At 34.3% G+C, this 14,875-nt stretch overlaps 2 protein-coding genes across 2 annotated transcripts; both read left to right on the top strand.

The window, feature by feature from the left end:
- The first annotated feature begins 8 nt into the window (after positions 1 to 8).
- Positions 9 to 6,404, top strand: LOC127515565 (E3 ubiquitin-protein ligase TRIM47-like). The gene is made up of 5 exons (XM_051899375.1): positions 9 to 1,781; positions 2,351 to 2,522; positions 4,349 to 5,031; positions 5,981 to 6,057; positions 6,206 to 6,404. Exons 3-4 carry the CDS (start codon positions 4,351 to 4,353, stop codon positions 5,999 to 6,001), a joined length of 702 nt encoding a protein of 233 aa, XP_051755335.1. The 5' UTR covers positions 9 to 1,781; positions 2,351 to 2,522; positions 4,349 to 4,350; the 3' UTR covers positions 6,002 to 6,057; positions 6,206 to 6,404.
- Positions 6,405 to 7,948: 1,544 nt separating this feature from the next.
- LOC127515566 (erythroid membrane-associated protein) lies at positions 7,949 to 13,575 on the top strand. Its single transcript, XM_051899376.1, has 4 exons — positions 7,949 to 8,075; positions 8,149 to 8,209; positions 8,340 to 8,366; positions 10,671 to 13,575. Exons 2-4 carry the CDS (start codon positions 8,191 to 8,193, stop codon positions 11,210 to 11,212), a joined length of 588 nt encoding a protein of 195 aa, XP_051755336.1. The 5' UTR covers positions 7,949 to 8,075; positions 8,149 to 8,190; the 3' UTR covers positions 11,213 to 13,575.
- Positions 13,576 to 14,875: the final 1,300 nt, after the last annotated feature.

Below are 14,875 nucleotides of genomic sequence, written 5' to 3'. Positions count from 1 at the left end.
CCATTTTTTAAAGTTAGAACATATAAAAGTTTTAAAATTGTTTTTCACTTATTTTTATTTCAAGTATGGTTTTAGTTTCAGTTTTATTTTTAGTTAATTATAATAACCCTGCTTACAGCACCTTAAAAAACCTTCAAATTATTTTATGATGTATTTAGTTTTAAAAGATAAATACAGGTAACAGTATGTCAACAAGATGAAAGAAAAGATGAGAACTGGTTAGAACCAAACTTAGTGACATACGTGACAAAGCTGCCCTGATCATTTGCACTCTTTGTGTTCTTTTTTTATCTCTCTCTCTTTCCCTCTCTAATGTTTATGGCAGATGTAGAGTAGCATTTGACTTTTGAAATACCATTCTTGAAATGAGGCGATTCTATCTGTCTCTCGGCAGATGCTATGTACCAAGAAACATCGTGTCACCATCTGGATCTCCCTTCCAAAAACAGCGGCTGATTTAACACTACGTCAGGTTTTTCCATAATGAAGTTTTGTTTTGCACATCTGACCTCTGGTTCACTCCATTAACTGACCGCATAAGTCCATGAGTCGACTGTATTCAGTCATGATCTGGCCCAGATCTCTGCAGAAATCACAAGTTCTACAGCTTTGGCTCCTTGTGATTTTATTTTTGTTTTTTTTGTTTTTTAACTTTATTTGCACAGTAAAATACCATTTTCTATTGAAACAGTATATTACTATATAACGGTATATTACTTCCACATTTGAGGAAACCAATTAAGTTTTAAACCATTTAAGTTTTAAAACCAATAAGTATGAGTACTGTAAACTCATATACATTAGGTTAAATTCACTAATATTTTAGTGTTTAGTCAATCATTAGAGCAAACTTAACTTAAAGATTTTAAGTTTATTTCACTCATTCAGTTTGAATTCAAGTAACAAAACTAAGTCTTAACAACTATATAGCTACTTAAATGGTTTGAGAAAACCAATTGCCTTAAATGGTTTAAGTTCATCAAACTCAAAGTAATAAAGTTACATAAGACAAAGCAAAAACTAACATTGGTGCAAAGCAATGATGACAGAACAGGAGATCTACACTATAAAAAAGTAATTTCTCGGAAAACATTGTTTAAAAGAAATTAGAAACCATGGAATAAGTTCATATTTCTTTTAAATATGTTGTGGTCAGCCATAAACATAAGCTACTAGATTAAATGAATTTCTGTAGCTGAAATTGTTAGAGTTAAAAATGGCATATTATTTCTAGTAACTTATTCTGATTGAGTTCTGCTTAATATAATTCGTTTTTGAGTTCACATAACAAATATTTGTTAAGTTGAATCAACTTTTTTAAAAATTTAAGTAAAATGAACTTATTTCATTTAGCGATTTTCACTGTTTACAGTGTTCACTTTGAACAGTATAAATAAAATAATAAAATAAAGAAATATTTGGAGATTTTGTCTGGATTTGGGAATGATCAATGTCAGTATTAGTTACATCAAAATGTAAACTACTTATGTTCCTGCATGATTTATTTGTCAAAACCTGACAATAAAGTGTGTTTGAAACAAGCATGTAATCTTGTTTGGAATCTCATCAGACAGGTTTGAACTCCCTGTATCTGGCAGAAAGTGAGGGAGGGAAAGAGAGCTGAGGAGGGAGGGACAGATCAGAGCATCAAAAGCAAACCATATGTAAGACTTTCTATCATGTACCACTGAATCGCCTGGATACAGCACAAGGACGGAGCGACAGACCACTGGATAAAGAAGAAAGAGTCTTAAAGAGGTCATTTACTCAAGAGATTTCAGGTATTATAAGTTTATGACTGTTGATATGGATTCGGTGTTGAGCATTTAAGCCGAAAAGTGTTATGAAAGAGCCAAGAGCACTTACTAAATTATAGTTTAAGTAGTATTTGGACAAAATGTTGTGACAAAAATTTTTGTCCAAATTTTGGACACAAAAATGAATGAATGTCATTAATTAGATAATGAATAAAACCAAGAAGCATTTATTTGAAAGAAAGATAGCATAAGCACACTTCTCAAGGCAAAACGTTTCACCAAAAAGAAAAAGAAAAAAGTTTAAAAAAGAGACAAAACATTTGACCAATTGTCAAACTTGGTTTGTCTGTGACCATAGGGAAATGGCTTCATACATCTACTAAAAATCACTTTTAGACCAGCTGGTTAAAAGTCATTGGGAAAATGGATAATTTTTTAGCAGATGCAACTTGGTTTGATATTTTGTTATCTAATGCAATGACTTTCAGGCATTTTAAGTGCAGCTTAAAAAACCCTTTGGGCGCCACTTACAGAATGCTAGTCGGAAGTACAACTGAATGGTTGCATTTGTGTGCATGTGTTCATTTCTTCAGTTAGAAATAGATTTGGATTCCTAGAACTTACCGAGCTGCTCCAGAGGACTAAGATACTTGGCAAATAAGGGACATACCAATGAAGCAAACCTGAAACGTCACAAGCTCTTACACAACATGTGTACACTTTAGCCAGTAGTGCCTCATTCCAGTGAAAAACTGCTGATTAGAGGTGAGAACAGCATTTTCCTAACTCATTTAGTGTGAATTAGAACCTCAATGAAACTAACCCTGATCCTAGACTATTACTACTAACTTATCCAATAATCCTATAGGTTGCATTTGTCTCTGAATATTCCCATTCATTCAGGTCAACACAGGAAGTAAAATGAAATCATACCAACTGAACAAATGTTAGCCCAACAACTAAAATTCTCCTTATATTGCAGATATTGTATATGGGCTCTGTAGTTTTATGTAGGTATATGTAGTTTTAATGTGTGCAACTTGTCCAATGGTGTCCAGCAGTCTCACATTGTTCTTTTTGGAAGTTTTGTGATGATATATTTCAACTCTATATTTGCTATTTTGCCAACTGAAGTGAAGCCATGTTCTTGAGTTTAAAGCATTACAAGCAGATAAAATGCTTTATCCTTTAAAATTAAATAGTTAAAAAAGCACTAGTACAAAGGTTATTATGGTTAATATTAATAAAATGAAATGAAATGAAATAAAATTAAAAAAAAACTTTCAGCCAGTTGCCAAAACAACATTTCTCATTTCCGTTTGGTTTAACTTTATTTACTAAAATAACTAAAACTATATATTTTTCTTTATAAAAATGTATAAAAACTATATAGACATATTTTTAAACCATTAACTAAAAAAATAAAAACAATACTACAAAATTACTAAAACTGAAATTAAAATGAACTAAAATTAAAATAAAAAACGGAAAGAAACACTAAAATAAATACTAATTCAAAATATATTAAATAAAACTATAATAGGGATAAAAAAAATGGATGAAAACTTTGGTAACACTTTACAATAAGGTTAATTAGTTAACATTAGTTAACTACGTTAGTTAATATGAACTAATAATGAACTGCACTTATACAGTATTAGCTACTATAATTGACTAATCAGAAAATAATAGATCTTCAATGACTAAACTTGTAGATACATGCAGCTAATTTTTTTAAAATATGAGTACAATGTAAAAACATGTACACAATAATTAAATGATTAATTTAAATGTTAGTACTTAGTAGTTTAACATAAACTAGTGGGGCCAAAAAATAATAGATAGAAAAAATTAATAGATCCATCGATCCTCAAAACAATTGTTTGTTACAGGTCTAAATACAAAAAGTCCTTTATTTATTTATTTGTGGCGGGGTCACTTCCAGAACACCGAACAGACGTGCGTTGGCTCTTTTCACTCGGGCTGCCCATCACAGCTTTCCCAAGCCAACATCAAAGTTTGTTTTACGAACTTTATCTTCTAGTTAATCGTTAATGTTAATTTCAACATTTACTAATACACTGTTAAAATCTTGTTAACCTTAGTTAATGCACTGTGAACTAACATGAACAAACAATGGTTAGTTCATGTTAGTTAATACATTAACTAATGTTTAACTAATAAACCTTATTGTAAAGTGTTACCAAAAAGTTTTGCACAATCTGTCTCTGTCCAATGTAAAAGCAAATACTGTATTTGGTAACGTTTTACAATAAAGTATGGATACTAATTTATATATTCATTGCTCCGCGTATATTGAATGAAGCAAGGGTGTAAAGTTACATTCAAACTATTTTAAGGCATGAAAAATGTATTTTCAGAGGGGAAAAAAAAATGTTTAAATATGTCATTTTGATTATCAAAGATTAGTTTTAAGAGATAAAATTATTGACTGCAGGGGGACAAATTAGACCTTATTGTAAAGTGTTACCCTGTATTGGTTTTCCTATTTATGTCATGCAGCCAAATCCTTACAATTCTGATGCCATTTTCCTTCTCTCCTCTGTATTTTTTGCTTTCCCTCTGCACAGCCATGCCATTCTCACGCAGCTTCCTGTCTGAAGAGCAGCTGCTGTGTTCCATCTGCTTAGATGTGTTTGACAATCCGGTGTCCGCACCATGCGGCCACAGCTTCTGCATGGCCTGCATCAGGCATTACTGGGACACAGCGAAGCACTGCCAGTGCCCCCTCTGCAAGCAGACCTTCAAGAGAAGGCCCGATCTCCACATTAATCGGACTCTACGTGAGATCACCGAACAGTTTAAGCATATGATGGCAAACCCAGGGGACTCTGGGGGGGTCGGAGCAGGTGGAGAGGCTGAGGAAGGGGAAAGAACACAAGAAAAAGTGGATGGGGCACACAAGCCAGGCCATCTTCCAGGTCTTCTTCTTAACGAAATGAAGCAAAGATTATCACGGCACAAGGTACACAGCAATTCTCAGGCATGTCATGAGGAAAGAGGGTCTGAACAAACACCAAACTCAAATACTAATGGCACCCAGCCTCCTGTTATTGACAGACAGTTGTCCCTGCGAAGGTATACCCTGAGTGGGGCAGCAGATGCCATGAAAGTGCCCCTTTGTCCAAAACATCACCGTAACCTGGAACTGTTCTGCTTGTCTGATCTGGAATGTATTTGTATTGAGTGTGGACAAACCGAACACCAATCACACAACATCACATGTGCCGAGAAAGAGTGGAACAGTAATAAGGTAGGATGAAATAAGAATAAGAATAAGTCTGTGTAGTCTGTAACAAGCAGTGTTGCGGGTAACACATTACAAGTAACGTTATGTAATCAGATTACATTTAACTAGTAAAATAACATATTACTTTTAAATTTACAACAAAATATCTGAGTTACTTTTTCAAATAAGTAACTGAAGTTACTTTTTCACATTTATTGACCAACAGCGCTCCCATTCCCATGTTGAGAGATGGTACAGAGGCGTTGTGTGTGCTTTGTGTAAACATGATGGTTATTGTAGTTCTAGACTAAATGTGAACACAAAGGATGATATTTGGAAGAATGTTTGTCCCCTCATTGACTGCCATAGTATTTTTTTTTTTCCTAATATGGTAGTCAATGGGGGGACGAGATCTGCTTGGTTACAAACATTCTTCCAAATATCTTCCTTTGTGTACAACAGAACAAAGAAATGTATACAGGTTTGGAACAACTTGAGGGGGAGTAAATGATGACAGAATTTTCATTTTTGGGTGAACTATCCCTTTAAACGTGTGCTTGTGCTGTTAAATAAATAAATAAATGTAACATTTCTTACTTTAAAGGTGTGCTTGTGCTATGGATTTTTAAACTAAAATAAAAATAACACTTTTATTTTGTTAAATAATCCAGTGGCATTCATACATTTGGAAGTGTGGCTTCAGTGTCCACATGTTTTTTTGGGGCCACTGAATATTACTGATCAAACATGGGCAGAGATCTTACTATTCAAAAACAAGACATTCTTAAAAAAATATTTGGGATGAAAAAATGTACAGTAAATATACATGAAGCACTGATATTGCTTAAGCACTTGTTTGGAACTGTAGTAATATAATGTAGCATTACCATCATGCATTACTGGTAAAATTTGGGTCGCTTCCTGCTGCATCATTTCCTGTTTACTTTCACAAAGATGAAGATCTCTATCACAGAGACAGAGATACAGGAGATGACCAGGGAGAGGATGCAGAAAGTGGAGGAGATCAAACAATCACTAGTTGACATTAAAGTAAGTAACGCAGTATCACTTGCTTTCATCATCCCACGACATTAAAAATCCCCAAAGTCTTAGAGAAAAGTGAACTGTGACGGTTTAACTGTAATATAAATCAAGCTCTATATTGAAAACCATTCTGACTCCTTCACCCCCTCTCCAGAAGCTGGCCGAGAATGAGGTGCAGCGCAGCATGCAGCTGTTTGGAGTGTTGATGAGCTCCCTTGAACGCAGCCAGGCCGGCCTGCTGGAAGTGACCGAGATCAACCGTCGCTCAGCAGAGCACCAGGCTGAGGTCATGATCAGAGAGCTGGAGCAGGAGATCACAGAGCTCAAGACGAGAAGCACAGCGCTGGCTAAACTGGCCAAAACTGAAAATTTTGTCACTGGACTGAAGGTCTGTAATGTGTCAAGAGAACATACTTATGCCTTAGGAATTGTGCATCAGATTTCTTTTGAGACGCTCCAGTTCACCCATCTTTTCAGTCTCTTCTCTTCTACTATTTAGTCTATTTCAAATATCATAGAGCTCTTTTGACATGAGCCAATAAGAATGCCTACATAGCAAATCCCTTAGCAAGCCATCACAACACCATTGCATATTCGTATGTTTTGCACTGACAAGTACCATTTTATGGTTAAAAAAAATACAATTATCAATTCAATAATTCAAAAAAATTGTCTCTTCTGCTCACCAAGGCTGCATGTACTATATTTAATCAAAAATACAATATAATTGTGAAATATCATTACAGTTTAAAATAACTGTGTTCTACTTTCATATATTTTATTCTTGTGATGGTAAAGCTGAATTTTCAGCATCATTACTCCAGTCTTCAGCATCACATGATCCTTCAGAAATCATTCTAATATGCTGATTTGCTGCTTATTATTATCAGTGTTAAAAACAGTTGTGCTGTTTTAAAAAATTTGTATGGAAACAATATATATATATATATATATATATATATTTTTTTTTTTTTTTTTTTTTTTTTTTTTTTTTTTCAGAATTCTTTGATTAATATAAATTTAAGTATGTATTTGAAATAGAACTATTGTGTAACAATTTAATAGTCTTTAATGTCACTTTTGATCAATGTAATGCACCTTGCTGGTTAAAAGTATTATTTAAAAAAAAAATACTGACCCAAACTTTTGAACTGTAGTGTTTAATAAATCACTTTTTTCAAACTAATAAATAACTATATTTAAAAAAAAAAATTAAATTTTGTTACATATTTTATTACATTTTTAAATATATTTTATTAAAAAATAATAAATCACTTTTTAATTGACACAAATAGATATTTAAACCTGTTTATTAAACTGTTTTATTTTCAAATGTTTAAAATGTCATTTAAAAATAAATATAAAATAGTATAAAATACCTTTAAATTGCTTTATATATATATATATATATATATATATATATATACATGTACCATTTGCCTTACTTTATCCTTTTGCCAGTGCTATAAGACTCTCTTATACTGTCTGTTTTCTGACTATATTAGCCTTCATGCACAGTTATTTTGTACTTGTTTGCATATATATTTTCAGTTTTATCTTTGCACTGTTTAGCCATTTATTGACACTGCACTATATTATTACCTCCACCGCACATACTTTATCTTGCATATATTTTATCATGTTGTGATACTAGACTGTTATCACTTGATTTTTTAGATTTTTTTAGATCTGATATTGTGTGTATTGGTGTCTTCTCTGTTGTATAACTACTGGATGCCTTGAATTTCCTTCGGATTAAGCAATCAATCAAGGCATTTCACAATGGGCTGTTGGCAGCTGACAAATTATGACTATAAAAAGAAAATAAGCATGAAAAACACCAAGCTCAATAATTGCTCTTGGTCTTTTCCAACAGGGCTACTCTGATCTCAGTACTCCCATGTCAATGAAAGACTGGACGGGTGTATCACTGACCTGTGACCTTGGAACTAAAGCAATTTACGCCTCTGTCTGTCTGTTACTGGAACAGTTTAAGGAGGAGCTTCGGAAACTGCCTGCAGTCTGTGAGTGACACCTGACAAACACTAAACAGTATTGCCATCTAGTGGCAGATGATTCATCATGCAGTTGACATAGTTTTGTTCTGGTCTAGGCCTCTCTGTATCTGGTAACCAATCAATGCTGACATCACACCCAAGTAAGTAAGACTTTTGTTGGCAAGTGTTTATCTTACCATGATTTGTTATATAACTATAGACCTAGATTTACGAAATACATTTTTAAACTTTATCTTTTCAATAACATGATCTTATTGCAATGATTTGCAGAAGTGAAGAGAGTACAGGAATATGCAGGTATGAGTTAGAGATTATATTTTATTGCTTTTATTGTAGTGTATATATAAGCAGGTGCTATAAAGTTTTTTTTCGCCCTCAAGGCTTGATAACAGCTTTGCCCTCTTAAATGTAAAGTCCTAAATAGTTAAGTTTATTGATTGTTGATTCCTGTACATTACATCATCTACATCCCTTGTGTTTAGGAAGGCCACAAGAACTTCATTTTTTTATTGTTTTTGTGAAATAGATCCCTTTGAAATTCAATGTTTCTGAGCATTTGGGAACTTGGCATAACCTTTTTAAGCAGTATGACATGCTATGCTTATTAGAAAACTCAACTAAATTTTTCTAATTTGCTTAATTATTTATAATTTCCTTAAATTATTATGCACATGCTTTTATATGCCATTGTGTTAATTGAGAGACAACACAGATTTCTTTGCGCTATTCTTTCTAAACTAAAAAAATATTACCCATTATTTGTTAAATCCCCATTTTTCTATATAAAATAAATTATATTGAATTGTCATATATACAGTCAAACCAAAAATTATTCAGACATTTTGATATATTTTTACTAGTGGGTGCAGGACACTATAGTTCATTTATGTTAGTGAGGATAGCAAAATAAAGTAAACTGTGACATATTATACCCAAAAATTCTTCATACAGTGGACTACCAGTAAAATTTATATAAAAAAAAAAGGGAACCAAAAATTATTCAGACACTTTGACCTGACCATGTTTTGCTTAAGTGTTATCTGACATAATTAAAGGGTTAGTTCACCCAAAAATGAAAATTCAGTCATTTATTACTCACCCTCATGTTGTTCCACACCCGTAAGTCCTTCGTTCATCTTCAGAACAACAAATTAAGATGTTTTTGATAAAATCCGATGGCTCAGTGAGGCCTGCATCGCCAGCAATAATACTCCCTTTTTCAATGCCCAGAAAGCTACTAAAAACATATTTAAAACAGTTCATGTGGCTACAGTGGATCAACTTTAATATTATAAAGCAACAAGAAGACTTTTTGTGCGCCAAAAATAACAAAATAACGACTTTATCCCACAATATCTAGTGATCGGCGATTTCAAAACACTGCTTCATGAAGCTTCGAAGCTTAACCGAATCATTTGTTTCAAATCAGTGGTTCAGAGCAGCAAAATCACATGATTTCAGTAAATGAGGCTTCGTCACGTCATAAGTGTTTTGAAAGTTCAATAATTCACGTGATTCTGGCAGTTTGATATGCGCTCCGAACCACTGATTTGAAACAAATGATTCGTAAAGCTTCGAAGCTTCATGAAGCAATGTTTTGAAATCGCCCATCACTAGATATGGTTAAATAAAGCCGTTATTTTGGTATTTTTGGCGCACAAAAAGTATTCTAGTCGCTTCATAATATTAAGGTTGAACCACTGTAGTCACATGAACTGTTTTAAATATATCTTTAGTAGCTTTCTGGGCATTGAAAAAGGGAGTGTTATTGCTGGTGATGCAGGCCTCTCTGAGCCATCGGATTTTATCAAAAATATCTTAATTTGTGTTCCGAAGATGAACGAAGGTCTTACAGGTGTAGAACGACATAAGGGTGAGTAATGAATGACATAATTTTCATATTTCGGTGAACTAACCCTTTAAGATTTTTTTTTTCTGACACAGTTTAACTCTGAGATCTTGTCATATTTTATTACCATTTTTTTAAACTATAGTTAATAAACTCTATTAATGAATTAAATGATCAAGGTGTCTGAATAAATTTTGGTTTGATTGTATGTATATGTATATACTAAAAGAATAATAATAATAATAATATATTATTATTATTATTTTAGAATTTATATATATAGCACCAGAATATTTAATATTTAATTTTTATGTGTTTTCAAAAGTTTGGGGTTGTAAGATTTTTTTTATGTTTTTGAAAGAAGTCTCTTCTGCTCACCAAGGCTGCATTTATTTGGTAATATTGGTAATGGTAATATTGTGAAATATTATTGCAATTTAAAATAACTGTTTTCTGTTTTAATATATTTTAAAATGTAATTTATTCCTGTGATCAAAGCTGAATTTTCAGCATCATTACTCCAGTCTTCAGTGTCACATGATCCCTCAGAAATCATTCTAATATGCTGATTTGCTGCTTAAGAAACATTCAAGTCAAGTCACCTTTATTTATATAGCGCTTTTTAGCAAAGTTTTGAACAATATACTATCTATCTATCTATCTATCTATCTATATGGTGTCAATTCATATGTGATGAAGTCACAGTGATAAATATTCTAAATATAAAAACGTATTTTAACTTTTTACATCAGTGGATGTGACCCTGGACTCCAACACTGCTCATCCACGTCTCATTCTATCAGAAGACAAGAAGAAGGTGTGGTGCGGTGAAAAGCAGCAACATGTCCCCAACAACCGTGAGCGCTTTGACCGTGTAGTCTGTGTTCTGGGGCGTGAGGGCTTCAGCGGTGGCCGACACTACTGGGAGGTAGAAGTAGATGGAAAGACCGACTGGGACCTGGGGGTGGCAAGTCATTCCAGCAACAGGAAAGGAAAGATCACAGTCAACCCCAGCAACGGCTACTGGTTTCTTAGCTTGCGGGACAGGAACAACTATGCCTTCAGGACTGAGCCTTCCACTGCCCTACCCCTCAGCCTGAAACCTCAGAAGATAGGGCTGTTTGTGGACTACGAAAAAGGCCAAGTGTCATTTTATAATGTGGACGCAAAGATGCACATCTACACATTTATGGACAACTTCTCTGAGACCATTTATCCGTTCTTCAGTCCCTGTACCAACAAAACAGGCGATAATGATGCTCCGTTGGTGATCACACCTGTACTTCTTGACTGAACAGTGACTTGAGAAGGTTTTATGACCAAACAACTGGTCCATAATGTGTTTTTTTTTTTTTGCCATGTAATTTGTCTGCTAGCACGTTGGCACTTCAATGATAACACAGAGTGCACTTTTACTGCTAAAAATAGTGTTTTCACACCAACAAATCTGCTAATCTCGATTATTCTATTGAAGTCGGCATGAAAGGAAGTTGCGATAGTCTTTTATTCCCTATTGTGACATACATCTGAGTGAAGTGGCTTCCTGAACAAGAAAAAAAGTAGGGCGGGACCTAATTTTGTCCATTGGGAATTGGTTGGATGGTTGTGGTTTGCTATTGGTCGATCTGATATGAGTGACAGTTTGTCCCGCCCTCATGCCAGTAAACATGTCATCACAGAAGAGCTGTTGCTGCAAGAGGGAGGGCAAGTTATTTCGATTAAAAATTACAAGGGCACATGAATTAAAAAAAAAAAAAAAACTTATGATGTGCACAGTTAAATCATTTATAATAAATAGCCTACTGCAATTTTGCATTAAAAAATAAGAATTGTCCATTTTGATATCATGGTGACTTTAACATAAAATCAACAGGAATTAATCTTCACGATAAAAAAAGACTTTACGTTTCTTGTCAATTAAACAGCACTGCAATCTACTATGAATAACAATATTGTGTACACTGTATTGCTTGTTAGGCATTGAAGATGAAATTAATACTTTTATAAAAGCTGGATATTATGTTAGTTTGTATCTTGGCTTCATCCACCGTTGCAGGCCACACACTACTCGTGCAGTTCACACACACTGCACTTTATGTTTCTGTTATGAAGAGTGTACTTCTTCTGAGCATGATGAAATAAACATTTCAGTGTCAGATGGCAAGTTACTGCAGGTAATTTCACTCTTTATGACATTCCACCCTTTCTCTCTATTTCATACCGCCGAAATAGCAAGACGAAGTTTAGCTACTGCTTACACTTACATAATAGGCCTACATTACAACCACCGCGTGTCTGTTAATGTTAATGACACTGTAATCAACACTAACTGTCTTTACATTGTTGTTTTTGCCTCTCTTGGTAACTCCCAACCAAATCCTAACGGTATTTTCCTTCTGTACATTGTTCGTGTTGAAGCATGTCAAAGTAACAGTCGGAGAGAAAATACCCGCGGGCTGACTGGAGACGGCGGGTCTGCGTTTCCTCAACGCTCCGCCAGATGGCAGACCTACTGAGTGTAGCCTATAACCGCACTCTTTTTCCCCACTAACGTTTCCTAACACAAACACGTGGTTTAAAAGGGCCTAGGTTTGTCTTCCGCCATCTATCCAAAGTGCTCTTTATGACTTATTGGCATACAGAACTACATAAAAACGACTTAACGTGTGTTGACCTGTTTTTCCTTGCCAAAAGATCTCATTGCCAATATGAGTAAAAAGTGATCCATATGGAACAGATTTAAGGAAGACCAGGGCTAGTTTTTACACAGGTCTAGTTGTCACTCGGGTAATTTGTCCCAAAGGCAATATCTCTGTAGCTATTCTTTTGTGTTTTATAATTGTTTTACTGTTTAAACTTTGCTGAACACTTATAATAGATTGCTTAGTGGCAGGTTCCATCGTGACATGTCAAACTTGTCACGTCAAAATGTTGTCACTAGTGTCACGTGTTCAGTTTTTTCGTTTGTTTTGTAGCCAAGACTTGTTATGTGAGATATTTTGAAGAATATGGGTAACCAAACAGTTGATGGGCCCCACTGACTTCCATAGTATGAAGAGAAAAAGAAAGAAAAAACCGCAAGTCAATGCGGCCCATTAACTGTTTGGTTAATGACACTATTCAAAATATCTACTTTTGTGTTTAGCAGAAAAAAAGAAATTAATACAGGTGTGGAACAACTTAAGGGTAAATGATGACAGAAGTTTTCAATTTTGGGTGAATTCATCAACAAATGATTTTTTTTAATTTCTTTTTGTGTGTGTGTGTGTGTGTGTGTGTGTGTGTGTGTGTGTGTGTGTGTGTGTGTGTGTGTGTGTTTTTCTTTGTATTTAATAAAATCTTTGATTTTGTATTCTCTGGCACCACTTCTTTCTGTGGGTCTTAAGTATTATTGTTATGTTTACTGTGTCATTCTAAAACATGTCTAAAACTAATGTATTATATATGCCTACAAACTGTCTTTTGAATTTAGAATAACAGTAACTCATTGTAAAGAAGAACTTTAAAATATACTGTAAATGCCATGTGAACTTAAAAATTAGATGTGTATATTGGGCATTCAGGGTCTAAAAATAAATACAAATATGAATGAGGATCAGAAATTAACCAGGCCTTAGATCGAAATGCCCGAGTATTTAAAATAAAGGGACAAAAATGCGCTGTGGTGAATTCCTGTTTTTATTTTGTATTACTTGATTCTGTTGATATACTCATTCTTTAGAATTCAGCATGCTTAAATGAATCTGTAGATACTGAGCCTTTTGTATTACATGATATTTTGTGCATTATTTGCAAATATTCTGGATTTGATTTTATAATTACAGCAATTATTGTTCAAACTTATAATGAGTTCAATCAAATTATTCAGTTTAAGCATACAGTACATTGTAAATGGACAGAACGCTGTGTATTTTTATATGGTTGGAAAAAATTTGCCCTCATAAAGTAAAATTCACAAACAAAACAATTCCATGTGGCACATATAGGCACTTAATAATGAATAAAAAAGATAGTGATTGGAATAAATGGTTATAAAACATTTCAGGAAATTCATCAGCTGAAAAATAGCACCATGTGAACTTCAAGTGTCATCATGGTAGAAATCACAGGTGTAACAAGCCTAGCAGGAACGCTCGACTGACATAACAAAATTGACAGAATGAGAGAGCATGTGTGTGAGATGACTATTACAATATTTAAATAACATTCCTCGCTAATACACTCTAGAATGTGGATATGTGAGAAGAGTTCTTCCAAATCTTTTCAGACCACAAATCGTTTCTGATGACGCACGTTAAAGTCATGTCACACAAATACTGTGAGAGAAACGCACGCTGGTCACAACTCCACCCAGCTGTGGAAAAAAGCCCATAGTTTTAGTAAAAGTCACTACCAGTCATTCTTATGGCTTAGTAGTAAATGAAGTAAAGCAGGCTCTGAGCAAGACGAGAAGAAGAGAAATGGGGGAAGGGATGGGGTAATTGTAAGAGAAATGGTCGTAGGCCGTCTATCAGGTTAAGCCTGAATGTACCGACTCTTGCCCTCCTGCCAGCTCTACTTTCATGGCAGCCAACGTCTCCGTCTTTGAGACCAGTGTTGGGAACAGTATACAGCGCACGGGACTTCTGTCTTGTGGCTGAACTGATTTATAACGGCTTATAGAATGCAAGCCTTGTACTTGTGAATCTAGTTTGCTGGAAATGTTGAACTTATAGAACCCTAGAAGTTTGAAATAATATTAGTAAATTTGTTTAATTCTGATGAAAGGATGGAGAGGCTGATTTAAAAAAATAAAAAACGTAAGCGAAATGTTCTGCCTCAACCACTCCAACAGCCCAGGCAGCATACCTGTCATTCCGTACACCTACACACTCCTTTTTCGCTCAAAGTCTTTCTCTTTCTCATTTGCAAAAAGGCCAAATCATCTCTTCATCTTTCTGCCTGTTTGCTCTTTTTA

This window comes from Ctenopharyngodon idella, chromosome 7 (assembly GCF_019924925.1).
Source record: "Ctenopharyngodon idella isolate HZGC_01 chromosome 7, HZGC01, whole genome shotgun sequence".
Lineage (NCBI taxonomy): Eukaryota > Metazoa > Chordata > Actinopteri > Cypriniformes > Xenocyprididae > Ctenopharyngodon > Ctenopharyngodon idella.
Note: the sequence above shows the minus strand (reverse complement) of the source record. Positions and strands in the feature narration are given on the sequence as shown.

Bases quoted from the DNA above. Each gene is read 5' to 3' on its own strand.
- LOC127515566 (XM_051899376.1), top strand. The intron at 8,367-10,670 runs GTATGAGTTAGA...TTTTTACATCAG, and splicing joins GAGAGTACAGGAATATGCAG to TGGATGTGACCCTGGACTCC.
- LOC127515565 (XM_051899375.1), top strand. From the start codon at position 4,351: ATGCCATTCTCACGCAGCTTCCTGTCTGAAGAGCAGCTGCTGTGTTCC. The intron at 5,032-5,980 runs GTAGGATGAAAT...TCTCTATCACAG, and splicing joins AAGAGTGGAACAGTAATAAG to AGACAGAGATACAGGAGATG.